We start from the raw sequence: 19,323 nt of genomic DNA on the forward strand, positions 1-19,323 counted from the left end.
GCGTAGAACTGATGTTCCCTGAGCTTGTCAAGAACCAAACGCAAGTGCTTGGCATGATCTTCCTAAATTGCGAAGCCACGAAGAATCAGGTAGAAGGAGTACAACAATGAGGGATGGAATCAACATATGACGTCGAAGCAAAACGAATGCCACAACTCGAAATAAAACCAAGGGTTGGCTTGCGGAATAAGCCGGAACAAATACATGATAGAAATTTCGTCCGAAGTTTTCGTGGTGGGACCTACACGGGCTCGATCGTACAGTACCATCATGTACAAGGCAGTGCACATGACATACGAAGCGTCCCCGAGTCAGCATAGCCAAGGACTCTTTAAGACACAACGAGACCACTGTAAACTCGACCGTGAATAGGCGAACCACTAGACGTCGAACCCCAATTTCATATCATACATCTGTGGAAAGATATCCTAAGTCTACTTGAATTCCCACCTATGAAATTCCCGAAATTTTCCCGGTTATGCAATTAGGTGTTGGGGATACAGGGGAAGCATAATATCTCACCCAAACTAGCAAATCCTACATCCAGCTGTATCCATCCTTCAACACATAACCAAGAAAACTTCGGAAACCATCTACCTCAACCTTCGAAAAGCATCCGTTATACAAGTTATGGCGATACTCCCGAACTCCAACCCAGTACTGGGTGGCGTCGAGGTTATCTCACCAACGAACTGCATAAAGGAGATTTTCGATGTCGCGCACATATCTCAAGTATTCCAGAATTGCAACGATAAAATTGTGACGACAACACCTCGGAGCTCAACTCCCCGGGACACTGCCACAACCCCTAAAGATAGGAGGCACCAAGAACAATGTTCTCGTCACAAAACCATCGGAACAAAACCAAGATACTCGCGTGATCCTAAATTTTTTTTTTGTGAAATTTGAGAAGAGAAGAGTCAAAACTCTACGTCAGGATGCCTTACCAGAGCGATGAGGAGACTGGGAAGTAAAAAGAATTCCTAAGCTCTCCGATATATAATTCCTAAGGACTCAAAACATTTTCCTAGACACAACTCGGCTGCTAAAAACGATCAAGCAATGGGGCTCCTAAGGTCGGGGAAGGCTCTGATACCAACTTGTAACGCCCTCGATGCGGCTATATCTCCCACGTGTCGAGGCACGACTTAGAGGCATAACCGCATTGAAAGCAATGTCGCAAGTCAGGAAATCATCACACATTCCATGTACATAAATAATATAAAGGGGAGGTACATAGTTGGCTTACACTCGCCACGTCACATCAAAGTACATAAATAACATCCATCAAACAAATCACTCATGGCCCGACTACGGTGCCAAAATAGAAAAGACCCCCAACATGCGACAAGGCCCTGAATCGATAACCCCAACTAGGCACCACTACTGATCATCGGGAAAGGAAACATAATAACGCTGAGAGTCCTCGTCGAACTCCCACTTGAGCTCGTACTCGTCACCTGAAGCGAAATCACCTGGACCTGCATCTGGAATTATAGTATCTGTGAGCCACAGGGACTCAGCAATCTCGCACCCTCGCGATCAAAACTATTTAAGCTTATAGGAAGGATAAGGCAAGTATATGTGGAGCTGCAGCAAGCGACTAGCATATATGGTGGCTAACTTATACGCAAATGAGAGCGAGAAGAGAAGGCGAAGCACGAGCGAGAAGCTAAAGGAAAATCCTGCACAAGCATAACTCCAACACCGTGTCCACTTCCCGGACTCCGCCGAGAAGGGGCCATCACGGTAACACACACGGTTGATTCGTTTTAATTAATTAAGGTTTAAGTTACCTACAACCGGACATTAACAAATTCCCATCTGCCCATAACCGCGGGCACGGCTTTCGAAAGTTCAATCCCTGCAGGGGGGTCCCAACTTAGCCCATGACAAGCTCTCACGGTCAACGAAGGAATAGACCTCCTCCCAAGACGTTCCGATCAGACTCGGTATCTCGGTAACTCAAGACACTTCACCAGGTTAAAACAAGACCAGCAACACCACCCGCTGTGCCGACAAATCCCGATAGGAGCTGCACATATCTCGTTCTCAGGGCACACCGGATAAGCTAAGCGTACGGGAGCCAACGTAACCCAAGTTGCCGAGGGACGGCCCCGCACGGTGCTCTAGTTTGGACCAACACTCAGAGGAGCACTGGTCCGGGGGGGTTAAAATAAGATGACCCTTGAGTCTGCAGAACCCAAGGGAAAAAAGGCTAGGTGGAAAATGGTAAAACCAATGTTGGGCATTGCTGGAAAAGCTTTAATCAAGGCGAAATATCAAGGGGTTCCCATTATAACCCAACCGCGTAAGGAACGCAAAATCCGGGAACATAACACCGATATGACGGAAACTAGGGCGGCAAGAGTGGAACAAAACACTAGGCGAGAGGCCAAGCCTTCCACCCTTTACCAAGTATATAGATGCATTAAGATAACATGGCAATATAATGATATCCCAACAAGTAAATAAATGTTCCAACAAGGAACGGCCTCCAAACTTCACCTGCAACTAGCAACGCTATAAGAGGGGCTGAGCAAAGCGGTAACATAGCCAATCAACGGTTTGCTAGGACATGGTGGGTTAGAGGTTCAACATGGCAATTCGGAGGCTGACAAGCAAAAGTTAGGCATCATAGCATTGGCATAGCAAGAGCGAGCAAACTAGCATAGCAAAGATAGTAGTGATTTCGAGGGTATGATCATCTTGCCTACATAGTTATCAGAGTCGACTGGATCCTCACAAGCAAACTCAACGGGCTCCTCGGTAGCGAACTCGTCTCCTGGCTCTACCCAACAAGACAAACAAGCAACAAGGATACAATCAACCACGTGCAAGACCAAGCAACAAGATGAAATGATGATATGCTATGCGGGATGCGATGCGGGATGCAAAATGCAAGATATGACAGGAAATGCATGAACCTGGCCTCAACTTGGAATTCCAAGGGTGCCACTGGATAGAGGGGATGAAATCGCTTGAAAACGATATAAAGATCATTGGAATCGGAGTTACGGTTTGGAAATGGCAGGCGTTTTAGGATATGACACCGGTCTGCGATTTACAGCAAGTAGGCATCTAAACGCAACGAAATGAACATGCTACAGCCACCAAATATGAAAAAAAATACATAGCAGTGATGTACACAAGATGGTTAACAAAACACTAGCACTGAGCCATAGGCAAATTCATCCATTAAGAGGTTCAAACAAGCATGGCAAAAATGAATATGCAAAACAGATTCCAGACTTAGTGAAATTAACACTAGCCTGAAATTTCAGATCACGATGCTCTCTTTGGAGCAGCAAAACAACATGATAAATGACCTGAACATGACAAGTAAGAACATGGCATGGAGCTACTCAACAAGCTTAACAAAACACCCAAAGTGACCTGGGGTCAAAAGGGTTCACAAAATATATTAACGGGCACACGAACATAGCTAAAACACAATCAGTTTTCAGACTTAGTGAAAACTGAGACATGCTGAAATATAACTCACGAAGGCATGTAAACGAGCTCGATGCACTCACCATGGTGAAAGTCACAGCAAGGCAAGCATACATACATTAAGAAGGCACAAAATACAAGCTAGACATGGCAAGAACAATGGCATAGCATACACGGATAAACTACAACAACGCCGGCAAAATCGCAAACGAGTTGACGATCTGCCCAGATTCACTACGAAGCAAAAGTAGAGCTTGATTGCCTCAAGCTATGGTGCTACATAATTGCAAACAAAGACATGGATGGACAGAGCATAACATGGATAACAAAAGTCCCTTACTGATCATCCTCAAAAGAGGCACAGATCATTAGGAAACAAGCTGAACATATGGCATCATGAACTAAAATATCCCAGACTTAGTGAAAACAACTAAGTCCCTGAAAACAGATTTACCGGGTGCCTCACTTTGCAAGCTTGCACAAGTCACCACACACATCCTAAAAATGCATGTGTTGCACCTCTAGAAAGAAGACAAAATGCTTAACAAAACATATGAAGGACTCACAGGCATAGCATGCACACAATAATCATGGCAAAAATGACAAGCATGCACACAATAATCATGGCAAAAATGACAAAAGTCTAAGATGAACTAGCAGATCTGACAATTAACTCACGAAGCCTCCTTCTAACAGCATTTTGGGCATCAAGATGAGCTCAAATGAAAATGATGCAATGGAATGAAATGATGTACTCGTCGAGGCGAAGATTTTGATATATCATATGTCCAAAACGGAGCTACGGATGCAAAGTTACGAGGCCTCGAACAGGGCATCATGGATCTGAGATCTGGGGACTTAGACGAATTTTACCTCCGCGAAAAAGTCAACGCGGGACGAGGTGGAGCGGGATGGAGTGGTTCAGGCGCGGCGAGGCGTGTTTGGATCGCTGACCCGGTGGATCTGGTCCAACCGGATCGGATCGGGCCGGCGAAGCTCCGGCGAGCCCGAGCACTCCGGCGAGGGGCGGCAGCGGGCCGGCGATGCTCCGGCCAAGGGGGGGCACGGCGGCGGAGGTCGCGGGCGGGCGGCGGCGGTCGCGGCGGCTACCGACGGCGGCGGGGCGAAGCTCCGGCAATGGCGCGGCGGTGGTCGGCGCCGGGCTGCGGTGGCGGGCGATGCCGGCGTCGGGGAAGGTGGCGGCGGTGAGGCGATGCGGCGGCGGGCGCCGACGGGCCGGGGAGGGCCCCTCGCGGGCTCGGCGGGCCGCGGTGGACGGCGGCGGCGAAGTGGGCGCGCTTGCCCACGTGGCAGCGCGGGATTGGCCCGGACGGATCGGGCGGACAATGTCCGTCGGCGGGCGAAGTGTCCGGCGGCGCGCGGGATCTGATGTTTTTTTTAGACTAGGGTTTGGACGGGGAAGAAGATCCGAATGAGAGGGGGTATTAAATAGCATAAGTGGAGCTAGGAGAGTCCAAATGAGGTGCGGTTTTCGGCCACGCGATCGTGATCGAACGCTCTAGGACATGGAGCAGAGTTTGGTGGGTTTGGCCAAATTGGAGGGGTGTTGGGCTGCAACACACACGAGGCCTTTTCGGTCCCTCGGTTAACCGTTGGAGTATCAAACGAAGTCCAAATGACCCGAAACTTGACGGGCGGTCTACCGGTAGTAAAACAAGGCCGCATGACATGTCTCGGTCCAATCCAGAAATGTTTAATCCCCACACACGAAAGAAAGGTAGACATGACCACCGGAGGAGAACGAAGCGCCGTAATGCAAAACGGACAACGGGGAAAAAGCTCGCATGCATGAGATGAACACGTATGTAAATGCAATGCACATGATGACATGATATGAGATGCATGAAAAAGAAAACAACACACGGAGACAAAACCCGAACCCGAGGAAATAAATATAACTTAACGCCGGAAACGGCAAGAGTTGGAGTACAAATTGGGAAAGTTATATCTGGGGCATATCTGGGGCATTACAGCTGGTTCATCCAACAATACCGCTGAATCAAGAATCAACTAGTGACGGCAAGCAATATGTATATACCCAAGCCCACAACTCCTTTGTGTTCTACTCGTGCATATAACATCTACGCATAGACCTGGCTCGGATGCCACTGTTGGGGAACGCAATAATTTCAAAAAAAATCCTACACAACGAAAGATCTATCTAGGTGATGCATAGCAACGAGAAGGGAGAGTGTTGTCCACGTATCCTCGTAGACCGTAAGCGGAAGCGTTATGACAACGCGCTTGATGTAGTCATACGTCTTCACGATCCGACCGATCCTAACACCAAAGGTACGGCACCTCCGCGATCTGCACACATTCAGCTCGGTGACATCCCACGAATTCTAGATCCAACTGAGTGTCGAGAGAGAGCTTTGTCAGCACGACGGCGTGATGACGGTGATGATGAAGTTACCGGCATAGGGCTTCGCCTAAGCTCTACAACGATATGACCGAGGTGGAAATCTGTGGAGGGGGCACCGCACACGACTAAGAGATCAACTTGTGTGTCTATGGGGTGCCCCCTCCCCCGTATATAAAGAGGGGGAGGAGGAGAGGGGCGGCGTCCTCATAGGGTGTGCCCCAAGGGGGGAATCCTACTCCTACTAGGAGTAGGTTCCCCCTTCTCTAGTCCAACTAGGAGGGGAAGGAAAGAGGAGGAGGGGAGAAGGAAAGAGGGGGCCTGCCCCCAAGCCCTTAACCAATTCGGTTTGGGCCTAGGGAGCGCGCCCCACAGCTCAATTGCTGCCCTCTATTTCCACTAAGGCCCATTGACCCCCCGGGGGGTTCCGGTAACTCCCCGGAACTCCGGTATTTATCCGGTGACCCCCGGAACCTTTCCGGTATCCGAATATAACCTTAAAATATATCAATCTTTATGTCTCGATCATTTCGAGACTCTTCGTCATGTCTGTGATCTCATCCAGGACTCCGAACAACCTTCGGTACATCAAAACACATAAACTCATAATACCGATCGTCATCAAACAGTAAGCGTGCGGACCCTACGGGTTCGAGAACTATGTAGACATGACCGACACTCATCTCCGGTCAATAACCAATAGCGGAACCTGGATGCTCATATTGGTTCCTACATATTCTACGAAGATCTTTATCGGTCAAACCGCATAACAACATACGTTGTTCCCTTTGTCATCGGTATGTTACTTGCCCGAGATTCGATCGTCGGTATCTCAATACCTAGTTCAATCTCGTTACCGGCAAGTCTCTTTACTCGTTCCGTAATGCATCATCCCGCAACTAACTCATTAGTCACATTGTTTGCAAGGCTTATAGTGATGTGCATTACCGAAAGGGCCCAAAGATACCTCTCTGACAATCGGAGTGACAAATCCTAATCTCGATCTATGCCAACTCAACAAACACCATCGGAGACACCTTTAGAGCATCTTTATAATCACCCAGTTACGTTGTGACGTTTGATAGCACACTAAGTGTGTAACACCCTTGATGCGACTATATCTCCCACGTGTCGAGGCACGACTTAGAGGCATAATCGCATTGAAGGCATATGTCGCAAGTTAGGCAATCTTCACAACATCCCATGTAATATAAATAATAAAGGGGAGATAACATAGTTGGCTTACACTCGCCACGTCAATCAAGTACATAAATAACATTACATCATCCAAACACTCATGGCCCGACTACGGCGCCAAAATAAAAGATAACCCAACATGCGACACGGTCCCAATCACCCCCAACTGGGCACCACTACTGACCATCAGGAAAGGAAACATAGTAACGTTGAGAGTCCTCGTCGAACTCCCACTTGAGCTCAAGCGCGTCACCTGGAGCGGAATCATCAGGCCCTGCATCTGGTGTAATAGTAATCTGTGAGCCACAGGGACTCAGCAATCTCGCACCCTCGCGATCAAGATTATTTAAGCTTAATAGGTATGGCAAGGTAAATATGTGGAGCTGCAGCAAGCGACTAGCATATATGATGGCTAACTTATTCGCAAAAGAGAGCGAGAAGAGGAGGCAAAGCGCGAGCGAGAAACTAGAGAGCAACCTGCGCAAACATTACTCCAACTCCATGTCCGCTTCCCGGACTCCGCCGAGAAGAGGCCATCACGGTAACACACTCAGTTGATTCATTTTAATTAATTTAAGGTTAAAGTTATCTACAACCGGACATTAACAAATTCCCATCCGCCCATAACCGCGGGCATGGCTTTCGAAAGTTCAAAACCTTGCAGGGGAGTCCCAACTTAGCCCATGACAAGCTCTCACGGTCAACGAAGGAATAGACCTCCTCCCAAAACGTTCCGATCAGACTCGGTATCTCGGTTATTCAAGACACTTCGACGGGTTAGAACAAGACCAGCAACACCGCCCGAATGTGCCGATAAATCCCGATAGGAGCTGCACATATCTCTTTCTCAGGGCACACTCAGATTGTCCAAACTTCCGGTAGGCCAGCCCAGAGTTGCCCCTGGTAGCCACCGGCGGCTGACGGTTTGGACCAACACTCAGTGGAGCACTGGCCCGGGGGGGGGGTTAAAATAAAGATGACCCTTGAGTCTGCAGAACCCAAGGGAAAGAAAAGGCTAGGTGGCAAATGGTAAAACCAAGGTTGGGCATTGCTGGAAAAGCTTTAATCAAGGCGAACTATCAAGGGGTTCCCATTATAACCCAACCGCGTAAGGAACGCAAAATCCGGGAACATAACACCGATATGACGGAAACTAGGGCGGCAAGAGTGGAACAAAACACTAGGCGAGAGGCCGAGCCTTCCACCCTTTACCAAGTATATAGATGCATTAAGATAACATAGCAATATAATGATATCCCAACAAGTAAATAAATGTTCCAACAAGGAACAGCCTTCGATCTTCACCTGCAACTAGCACGCTATAAGAGGGGCTGAGCAAAGCGGTAACATAGTCAATCAACGGTTTGCTAGGACATGGTGGGTTAGAGGTTTGACATGGCAATTTTGGGAGGCTTGAAAGCAAGTGGTAGGCATCGTAGCATTGGCATAGCAAAAGAGCGAGCTAACTAGCATAGCAAAGATAGTAGTGATTTCGAGGGTATGATCATCTTGCCTGTACAGTTGTCAGAGTTGACTGGATCCTCGAAAGCAAACTCAACGGGCTCCTCGTTAGAGAACTCGTCTACCGGCTCTACCCAAACAAGACAAACAAGCAACAAAGGCACAATCAACCATGTGCAAGGATCAAACGATATGATGCAATGATGATATGTTATGCGGGATGCGATGCGGGATGCAAAATGCAAGATATGACAGGAAATGCAAGAACCTGGCCTCAACTTGGAAATCCAAGTGTTCCACTAGAAAGATGAGATGAAATCGCTTGAAAACGATATAAAGAACACCGGAATCGGAGTTACGGTTTGGAAATGGCAAGCGATTCAAAAATGACACCGGTCTGCGATTTACAGCAAGTAACCATCTAAATGCAATGAGATGAACATGCTACAGCACCCAAACATGACAAAAAAATACATGGCAGGGATGCATTCAATATGCTTAACAAAAGTCTAGCACTGAGCTACGGCCAATTCATCCACTAACAGGTTCAAACAAGCATGGCAAAAATGCATATACAAACAGATCTCAGACTTAGTGAAATTAACACTTGTCTGGAATTTCAGATCAGGTAGCACTCTTCGGAGCAACAAAACTACAAGCTACAGGACCTGAACATGGTAAAGTAAAGAATGGAATGGAGCTACTCAAAGATCTTAACAAAAGTCCCTTAGTGACCTTGAGCCAAAAGGGAACAGAAAATACAATTGCAAGCATGTGAACATAGCAAAAACATAATCAGTTTTCATACTTAGTGAAAACTGGCACATGCTGAAACATAACTCAAGTAGGCATGTTTACAAGCTCGATGCACTCACTACGGAGCAAGCCATGATAAGATAAGCATACATATATCAAGAACACACAAAATGCAAGCTAGACAAGGCAAGAACAATAGCATAGCATGCACGGATCAACTATAACATCATCGGCAAAATTGCAAACAAGTTAACAATCTGCCCAGATTCACAAAGTAGCAAAAGTAGAGCTCGATTGACTCAAGCTAGGGTGCTCCATAATTGCAAACAAAGACATGGATGGATAGAGCACTACAATATTAACAAAACATCCTTACTGATCATCATCAAAAGAGGCATGGATCACTAGGAAAACAACATGAACATATGGCATCATGAGATAAACAGCTCAAGGACTTAGTGGAAATGCTAAGTCCCCGAAAACAAAATTACTAAGTGCACCACTTTGCAAGCTTGTGCTAGTCACCACACACATCACAAAAATATATGGGTTGCACCTCTGGAAAGATGACAAAACCCTTAACAAAATATATGTAGAGTATCAGGGCATATTATGCACACAATAATCATGGCAAAAATGACAAAAAGCTAAATGGAGTAGCAGATCTGACAATTAACTCAAGTAGCCCTCTTATAACAACATTTCGGGCATCAAGATGAACTCAAATGAAAATGATGCAATGGAATGAAATGATGTAATCTCTGAGATGAACATTTTGATATGCTATATGCATGAATCGAAGCTACGGATGCAAAGTTACGAGGCCATGAACAGGAGCACTTGGATCTAGAATTTTGGGACTTAGTGAAAATATTACCCCGCGGAAAAAGTCAACGGCGGACGAGGTGGAGCGGGACGGAGCGGTCCAGGCGCGGGCGTGGTGTTTGGATGGACGCGCGGGTGGATCTAACCGGAGCTCCGGCGAGGCGCGGCGATTCCGGCGAGGGCCGGAGCAAGGAGGAACTCGGCCTGGCCGACCGGCGGAGCTCCCGGCGAGCTGAGGCGGATGCGCGGCGGGGCGGCGGGGTTCCGGCGAGCGGAGGCGAAGGCGCGGCGAGGCGGCGGCGGTGCGGGGCGCGCGATGGAGGCGGGGCGCGCTCGGGCCCGGCGCGGCTCGGGCTGGCCGGCCGTGGGCTGCAGTGGGCCGCGGCGGTGGGGAGGAGAGAGAGGGCGCGGTGCGGGATGAGGTGGCGGCGTCTGATTCGTCGGAGGCGGCGGTCGGACATGTCCGAGGTGGTGGGGATCTTTGTCCGGTGCGCGAGGTAGGGGAAGGCTAGGGTTAGACCGCGAATTTCGGAGGGTTGCACATATATATAGGTAGAAGGAGCTAGGAGAGTCCAAATGAGGTGCGGTTTTCGGCCACGCGATCGTGATCGAACGCTCTAGATGATGGAGAGGATCTTGGTGGGTTTTGGGCCAAATTGGAGGGGTGTTGGGCTGCAACACACACGAGGCCTTTTCGGTCCCTCGGTTAACCGTTGGAGTATCAAACGAAGTCCAAATGATACGAAACTTGACAGGAGGTCTACCGATAGTAAACCAAGGCCGCTTGGCAAGTCTCGGTCCAATCCGGAAATGTTTAATCCCCACACACGAAAGAAAGCTAGAAATGACCACCGGAGGAGAACGAAGCGCCGGAATGCAAAACGGACAACGGGGAAAATGCTCGAATGCATGAGACGAACAAGTATGCAAATGAAATGCACATGATGACATGATATGCAATGCATGACACGCAAGCAAAGACAACGCAACAACATCGAATAACTGCACGACACCTGGCACATCGGTCTCGGGGCGTTACAAAGTGTTCCTCCGGTATTCGGGAGTTGCATAATCTCATAGTCACAGGAACATGTATAAGTCATGAAGAAAGCAATAGCAATAAACTAAACGATCATAGTGCTAAGCTAACGGATGGGTCTTGTCCATCACATCATTCTCTAATGATGTGATCCCGTTCATCAAATGACAACACATGTCCATGGCTAGGAAACTTAACCATCTTTGATTAATGAGCTAGTCAAGTAGAGGCATACTAGGGACACCCTGTTTGTCTATGTATTCACACATGTACTAAGGAAATATAAATAACAACTTTATTATTGTCTCTAGGTCATATTTCCTTCATTCGACTGATCCCGACCAGCATGCCCCACCAACTCCGCTGCAACTGCGCCGCCACCCCCACCAGTAGATTGCCGAGGCAAAGGCGACCGCCCACAGCCCAAGTCGCCCGCCACCCGCACCGTAGGATGGTGTGGATCTTGGCAACCACCAACTAGCCAGAAGCAGTCCACATCGTCGCACAACCCCGCGTGCACCACCACCACGTCGCCCCGCTCTCACCCGGGACATCGGCCACCTCCCGCGCCGCACCCCAGTCCCCCCTACACCGGACCCGGCTGGACTTGGGCCAGGAACAAGGTGAGCGCAACCGCTCGAGCAGGCCTCCCCGCAGCTGCTACGCCACGACCAAGGAGTAGCCCGCCGTAGAACACCAACCACGCCGCCAGATAGCTCGCTTGCCGCTGCGCCGGAGAGCCCCGTGAAAGCCCTCCACCCCCGCCCGTTTAGTTGTCCCACACCAGTCACATCTCGGGCGGAGAGGAAACAGAGCCCCGCCGCCACCTATGCCGGTCAGACTTTACCCTGCGGCGCCTCACGGCGACGGCGGGGGAGAGGGACGGGAGGGCGGGGGTAGCTAGCGGCGCACCCAAGGTTTGCCCCCGGCCGTCCATAGGGATGACGCGAGGGGAGGCAGGTCACCGGGTTATGGGTTTACGCCGCTCTTTTAGTTCAGAGGGACTGTTCTTTTATACCGCACTAAAAGCAAATTTGGGCACCACTAAAGGGATATTGAGGGAGTGTTAGATGCCAATATTTTCTAATAGCTTTTGTTTTATGGCACTAAATATTTTTTGACCATGCATTCGAGTTGGTCTTGGGCGCAAAAGCAAGAAACGGTTTCTAGGGGCGTGTTTGGTTGCAATAGTGAACAGTAGCTGCATCGCATACACATCTCAACCCAGCCTGGTTGAGCAAAAACAGCCCCAAATGCGTCATCTACAAGTTGTTTGGTTGCCTGCATCTAAGGTCCCTCCATTAGGTAATACGCAAGTGCACTTTGTTTGGTTGCCTGCACTGGCCCAAGGGGCACATGAACACGGTGTTTGGTTGCACACATGAGGTATGATTAAGAGCTAGCACTTGCACTTAACACACAGGGTTAGGAGCTTTTAGAGGGAGGGGAGAAGAAATGCAGTGTGTGCCGGACAATGGCGACTTCGGTGGATAGTGGTCGTGGCACCGTGTCCGACATGACGAGCATGGAGTCGTGGACGAACGACCCCGTCGGCGGCACGGCAAGCGACACCGTCGGTGAACTAGTTGCGATGTTCGCGCAAAGACAGTCGACAGAGAAGGAGAATGCAGTGCTCGCGCAATGGTATCGTCAGTGCAATGGACGAGAGAGGAGGCCGAGATGATCGACGCCGGAAATGACTCCAGTGTAGTAGGGCGAAAGAGAGGAGGCCAAGATGATCGACCCTGTCGGCAGGGCGGCGAACTGCAGTGTGCACGGAGGCAGAGGACACAAGAAAGCAGTGTGTGCGCCATTGCAGCGTCAGTGCAGTAGGAGGACGACGGAGAGTAAGCCGAGATGCGCGACACCGAAAACGACTCTAGTGTAGTAGGACGTGGGCAAGGAGATCAAGGGGAAGGGCGCCGGCGTCGAAAGGGACGAATAGGAGGGCTCTAAGCACAAGACGGAGGAGCTCGACATGGCGGCGGCAGTGCAGTAGGCTGCTGTTCAAAGAGAGATGAAGCTACGATCGTCGAAACCAAAAATTTACAACATGAATGTTGTGTGGAACTGCGAGATTAGGCTGTTGGTCAAATGAAATTTCAAACGATCGATCGTGCGCGGCGAATCTGACAAAATTCGTCTAGAATAGTTTCAAACCGGGAAGACAAAATTAAGAACTTATGGTCAACGAAACTATGAGCCGATCGCCTGAATGGAACCATAGCATCGAGGTGCATCTTTTACATGTAGAGCTTACCTCGAATCGAAACACCTTTGTGTAGATTGGAAGAGGCTAGGAAGAATAAAATTAGAGACAAGGTTACTAGAGGTAGGAGAAGATAAGCAGATACAGGCTGCATACAAGCCCCTATCCCTCCCATCTCTCCTTGTGCAAGTGGTCTATCATATGCACTCACCTCAGTCTGGCTCGCTAGAAACTGCCGATCTGAACGTTTATAGCAAGCCAGGCCTAAGTATGCTTTAAGGTTCGTGTCATGCGGGTCGCGTAGTAACGCGGTCAACCAAACGGATCACTTTCTTCTCACGCGGACCAGGCTAGGCCATATACAGACAACCAAACACGCCCTAGACTACACCAGATTTGATTCCATTTCATACCAGATGCAGATATCAATCGAAGATACTCAAATACGGCAGATGCAAACAGTGTCGAAATCAAATCAAACACAAATACAAACATGTACTGTAGTACTATGTTTCTGATTAAAAAAATGATGGTGAAAAAATGGAGACGGATAACCACTACCGGTAGTAGTACTAAGTAACTAAAGAGTAGCAGGAGACGGGAACGGTAAAGCTAATCTCACAGTTTGCATCAGTCACTCGTCGATCGTCGGCACGCTCGCGGCGCTGCGCCTCTGGCTGCTGAAGGGCCCTGTGACGGTCCGGCCGACGAACTTGCCGGCCTTGGTGATGCTTTTGCCGACCGCGTCGATCCCCGTGCCCACCATGTGAACCCCCGGCCCGTCCTTGTGAACGCCCGACCCGTCCTTGTGGACGCCCGAACCGGTCACGGCAGCGCCCGCCGCGACGCCCGTGCCGGCCACGTTGGTGGTGACCGTGGACGGAGCGGCCACGCCTCTGGCTGCGTCCGCGGACCCGCTGACGGCGGGCCCCGTCGCCTCCCTCGTCTTCAGCCGCTCCTCCACCGTCCTCTTCTCCAGCTCCAGCGCCCGCAGCGCCTCCTCCTTGGTGTAGAGGTGGTAGAGCACCTGCGAATACACAGCTCCATCGAGTCCTCGGTCGCTATGAAACGTAGCACAGGTCGAGGAGAAGGCATGCATGGGCTTACCCTGACGGTGAGCACGCCCCGGTCCTTCTTGTCCTTGACCTTGGTGGTGTCCAGCGACGACAGCAGCTGCAGGTTGATCTCCTGCACGGTCTCCACCTCCAGGTCGCTGAGGGGCAGCTTGACGATGCCCAGCCTCTTGTCTTGCTTCAGGCTGTCCTCGTCGAACACCTCGAGGATGATGTGCTGCGTCTCCTTGTCCTCGGCGATGAGCTCGAACGTCTCGTTCCACTCCGGGTTGAGGTTGTCGTCGATGACCCGGGTCCTCTCCTTGAACATGGGGCGGATGAAGAGCACCACGTAGGGGTCCGACTTGCCGATGAACTCCTTGTTCTTGAGCGACTCCCCGCGCACCACCGTCACCGTCACCTTCCCGTGCGGCTTCAGCTCCAGATCACTGCACGGAAACATGTCGTTGTCAGTCCGTCAGACAGACAGACACCCTAATTTCAACTCCTGACCGAGCTCTGTCAACAGAACCTTATGTCGACGTCAACGCCCAGTGGAACGACGATTCTATGCGGCCATTGGAGCATGTCAGTGATCAATGACGCCACGGTGTCCTGCAGAAAAAAGGAGTAACCAAAAAATAATCATCCGTCGACACAGAGATAATGCAAGCAGCAAGAAGGGGAGGAAGCAAACTCGGGACATACGTCGATCATGTCTGAAAGTCCGGGCATCGCCGTCAGGCTTCCCCCGACCGCCTTCAGTATGTAGTCGATCCTCGGTTTTGGCTGAAGGCGATGCAGAAGAAACCATTTACCGCGGCCACATACAGAGAACCAGTGATGCTCAAGGATTCATGACGGGAGAAAATTTAGAGTGGTTGCAAGAAGCGTACGTACGTACCTCTGCCAGAAGAGCAATGACAACAGCGGAGATGCATGGTATCTCGTCAGACAATTGGAAGACCACGCGGATGATGGTGAACACCTGAAGGTTCTTGAACTGTATATACAAGCAGTAAGCATATATATGGGAATTGATTTACTACCATTTGTAGTTCGATTGAAATGCTTGTGTAGCCGTGCTACTTGCAAATATATATCACACGAACATAACTTGCAAGGTCAAATTTCACAAGGTTTAAATTGTCATGAAAAAACTGCTGAAAATTTAAGGTAGGCCCGTTTTGTCAGGCCGCCGGCACATTTGCAGACCTGAATCGGGAGTGAAGCGACTAGAGTTTCAACTGCAAGGACGATATTCGGATCCCCACCCCACTTGAAGTCGATATCCATCGTGATTTGCCCTTTCTGAAAGCTCTGGACCCGAATGCCTGGACAATATCATCACTCATCAGAAACCTTTAAAACAAGATTATCTACCATTTAATACTGTAGAATTAATGCCACGTTGTCCTGGCAACCTTCAATTTTAGGTGGCACGGTGCCTAGTGAGAGTCTGCTGAACTTGAGTGAGGATATCCCCACCGGTCGATAAACGTCGAGTATAGGCTCCACGGAGTCCCTGATGACCATGGTTGCTGCCTGTAACCAAAAACAACTGTACATTAGAGCAGATGTCAACAACAACAGAGCAATAAGTAGTTCATGGGCTCATACTTCAAAAACTCGTTAACTCTATAGATAAACCCTTTTTTTTGTCTAAACGAATGGGAGGGCCCTCCTGCCGAGAAAAACTGGAAGAACACAGGAGGTTAATTATGTGTACCTCTTCAACAAAAGGCCAAAGCTTGCTCAATTGTCTGTTGAGCCATTTAACCTGAAGAACGGAACCGAAACGTTAAAGTACGAAAGCAAGCAAAATAACAGGTGAGCATACTCATTATGCAAGGAAATCATTGGTACTTGGTACCACCACAAGGATAACTGAGTTGGAAAATGTCATCCTCATATCAGATTTTTTTTCCTCAGCTTACACCTATTTGCAATGATACTGGGGTAATTTTGTCCTAATGTTTTGAATTTCTTAAAATTAGGAATTTGATGACTTATCTGGTCTGAACTCGAATGCGCTCACGTCTAGTAAAAGACTAGAGTGGCATAGCTTGTTCTTGTGCATATTTTACATATTATGATTAATCGGGAATGTGGAAAGAGCCACAGTAACACAACAGTAAGTAGCATTTCACCTGGTCATACTCCGGGAATGAAATCCATTGAGGGAGATTTTCTCCGCATATTTTCTTCAGATCCTCACGGTTGAGAGATCCTAGCACATTGACATCGGCAGCCTGTTTCAAAACGAATTTTGTTTGTCTCAAACTACAGTAATTATCACGAAACAAAACTTCCACTTGCAGCTTCATTTCAAAAACAGTGTAAAAACAGAACTTGAACTGAAAGGAGTTCCCAGGACGAATCTACTCCGGCGCATTGCCGTCAGAAACTCAGGCTTGAGCCAAATTTCATTCCCAAAGTCGCGGCGTCAGGCGCAGAAACCGCTTTCAGAACGCAAATAATCAACGAATGAGCCTGAGAAAACGTCTGTGAGCCTGAATCCTTGTAGCGGATCAACTCAGGCTCCTACCTGAACATATATCTACGAGTCGATGCGAAAATGATCATCGACAATGGCGCAACGCAAACCAAACATCGCATGAATGCAGTGATCAATGTAGAGCATCCGGGCAGGCGCACTTGCCTTGGCGCTGCGTTTGTGGGCGCGGCGAGCCATGGCGCGCGCCCAGCCGGCGATGAGGGCGACGCCGAGGATGATTCCCAGCATGATCCCCGAGAAGAACCCCATTTTCTCCTGTGAGTCGCCTGGATCGCGATCGGGGAGGGGATTGTTTTCTTCGTGTGTAGGATCCTCGATCCAAATTCTATCGCTGTGAATTTGGGGGCGAGTTTTGCGCGTGCACTAACGTGCGATTGGTGGAGATGGCTGTGATCACGCTTGCTTTTGCATGGCTGGATCCGCGCACGCTTTTTTATTAGTTTTGACGCGTCGACTTGCCCGAGCCGAGTGATGGACGAGCTCCATCGCCTCTAAAAGGGCTGTGAGGTAACGACATTCCTAAGGTACTACGAAATGGTTGGAAAAAAAAGGACTACGAAATGGGCCCAATACGCTGCTGGCAGATGGGCTTGGATACGCGGGAGGAGGAGCGTGGTCGAAAATCCCTAAAAAAAGGAGCGTGGTCGAAATGTTTGTCTTGCGTCGTGGAGATCATGAGGTTGTCCTTGATGGTGGTCGTCAGCTTGTCATACATTGCTTTTGGTGCTACTCCCTCCATTTCTAAATATATTTTTTTAGAGATTTCAAATAGACTACTACATACGAATGTATATAGACATATTTTAGAGTGTAGATTCACTCATTTTGTTCTGTATGTAGTCATTTGTTGAAATCCCTAGAAAGACAAATATTTAGAAACGGAAGGAGTATATCACAAAGTAAGGGCATGCACGATGTTTTTCTTAAGCATCACATGTGGCTCCTCGAGCATGTGAATGTAACTACCCGATATGTTGCACCATCATGAAGTAGTCATGGATGCAATGCTTTTTGATGAATGTGCATTGGTTCAACTGCACAAGAGATCCCAATCACGATGCCTCCCTTTGTAGCAAGGGATTTGGCCGCTGATTTGACAAAGATGTGGATGTGCCTAATGAGGCGGTAGTCAATCTTGGAGGCAACATCTAGTTTCTTTGGGAGGAGGGTGAGGAGCGTCTAGTTAAGGCCTTGGAAGCCATGGTCATTCATTATGTCAGCCTTCACACCCCCCCCCCTCCCTCAAGTGAGGCTTGAGGAACTCCGCCATGAAACCATATGGTCTGACGCCTTCCCACACGGCAACTATCACATCACCTCCTCCTCCCGAAAGGGGCCTCGAGGCCGGCCAAGTCCTCCGCCCAGAAACTTAGTAAATCCTGGTCCAGGGAGAACTCATACTCGGGGAGTGGGGTAGCTCCCCCACATGAATATTTTACTACATGCCTCATTCCATCGTTCCACCGTGCATTCACAGTGTGAGGTCTTCAATGATTGGTCGAAGTACTACCGGGCTATGGCGATCTTCATTTTGAAAGGTCATTTCATTCTTGCATGCCCATATCTTCCAATGGATGGTGAGTAGGGTTGTTAGCTATATATGATGATCAAGACCGGTTGGCATCATGCAATCCTAGAGGTGGTGGTGGAGTTGGGGGTAGGATACCAATTCGCTGCCAAATTATGTTGGCAAGAAGGCATAGTATTAAGATATGCATGACCTTTTCGCATTCGTGATCACATCTCGAGCAGATGGCGTCCGGGGAGATGTGCTTGTGAAGGAGGTTTGCCTTGGAGTTGAGGTGGTCCCTGAATAGAAGCCATGCAAATATTTTGAAACGGTTAGGAACCTTGAGGTCCAAATGGTCCTATCATAGGTGTCATTGCCAACTTCAATCATAGTCAGGTCACAGGCGAGCTTGGAGGATAACTACTGGCCTTCTTTGAGGAAGCGGGCATTCAGTGACGGCTAGAAATCCTGCAACAAAGACAAAAGAGAATCCAATTCGTGATGCTTTTATTGAACATATAAATGATGAAAGGGTGGTAGGCATTCTCAGGCCATCCACGCGTCCACCCTTTGCATTTTCATGTCACTCCCTCCCTAGCTTATGTCGATGACGCCTGGGCCCGGTCGTGTGGCCCTTTGCGTCCCGCGCGTGAAGCGAGCGAGCGCACAAATATCTCTCTCGCCAGCCCATCTCTCTCTCCCTCGTCTCTTCTCATCCCCCTCCTCCCATCTGTTCGCCCCTCTTAACTGCAAGCACCGGCACCAGCGTGCCCTCTCGGCCGCAAGAGCCGGCACCGGCGTGGGATGGAAGCGGCCGCCACCGAGAGAAGCTCCGGCCTCCCCTCCTCACCCTCCCTGTCTCCTCTCATCCACCGGGAGAAGCCGAGAAGCGGAGGAGAGGGCCAGAGGCTGAGGAGGGA

The 19,323-nt window shown here is 49.3% G+C and overlaps 1 protein-coding gene across 1 annotated transcript; it reads right to left on the reverse strand.

Annotated features, from left to right (window-relative positions):
* Nucleotides 1-13,776: 13,776 nt before the first annotated feature.
* On the reverse strand, nt 13,777-17,275 carry LOC125553998 (calcium-dependent lipid-binding protein-like). Its single transcript, XM_048717630.1, has 10 exons — nt 17,038-17,275; nt 16,526-16,627; nt 16,105-16,155; nt 15,800-15,920; nt 15,591-15,709; nt 15,280-15,378; nt 15,084-15,164; nt 14,908-14,990; nt 14,431-14,824; nt 13,777-14,350 (listed from the first exon to the last, which is right to left on the reverse strand). The coding sequence occupies exons 1-10, from the start codon at nt 17,140-17,142 to the stop codon at nt 13,958-13,960; spliced, it is 1,548 nt and encodes a 515-aa protein (XP_048573587.1). The 5' UTR covers nt 17,143-17,275; the 3' UTR covers nt 13,777-13,957.
* Between the last annotated feature and the right edge of the window lie 2,048 nt (nt 17,276-19,323).

This window comes from Triticum urartu, chromosome 4, assembly GCF_003073215.2.
Source record: "Triticum urartu cultivar G1812 chromosome 4, Tu2.1, whole genome shotgun sequence".
In the NCBI taxonomy this organism is placed as follows: domain Eukaryota; kingdom Viridiplantae; phylum Streptophyta; class Magnoliopsida; order Poales; family Poaceae; genus Triticum; species Triticum urartu.

What these genes read in the sequence shown, in the direction of transcription:
- LOC125553998 (XM_048717630.1), bottom strand. Translation starts at nt 17,142, where the DNA reads ATGGGGTTCTTCTCGGGGATCATGCTGGGAATCATCCTCGGCGTCGCC. An exon ending in CATTCCCGGAGTATGACCAG is followed by an intron (nt 16,156 to 16,525) that starts GTGAAATGCTAC and finishes TCCGTTCTTCAG; the next exon opens with GTTAAATGGCTCAACAGACA. An exon ending in TTTGGCCTTTTGTTGAAGAG is followed by an intron (nt 15,921 to 16,104) that starts GTACACATAATT and finishes TTTTGGTTACAG; the next exon opens with GCAGCAACCATGGTCATCAG.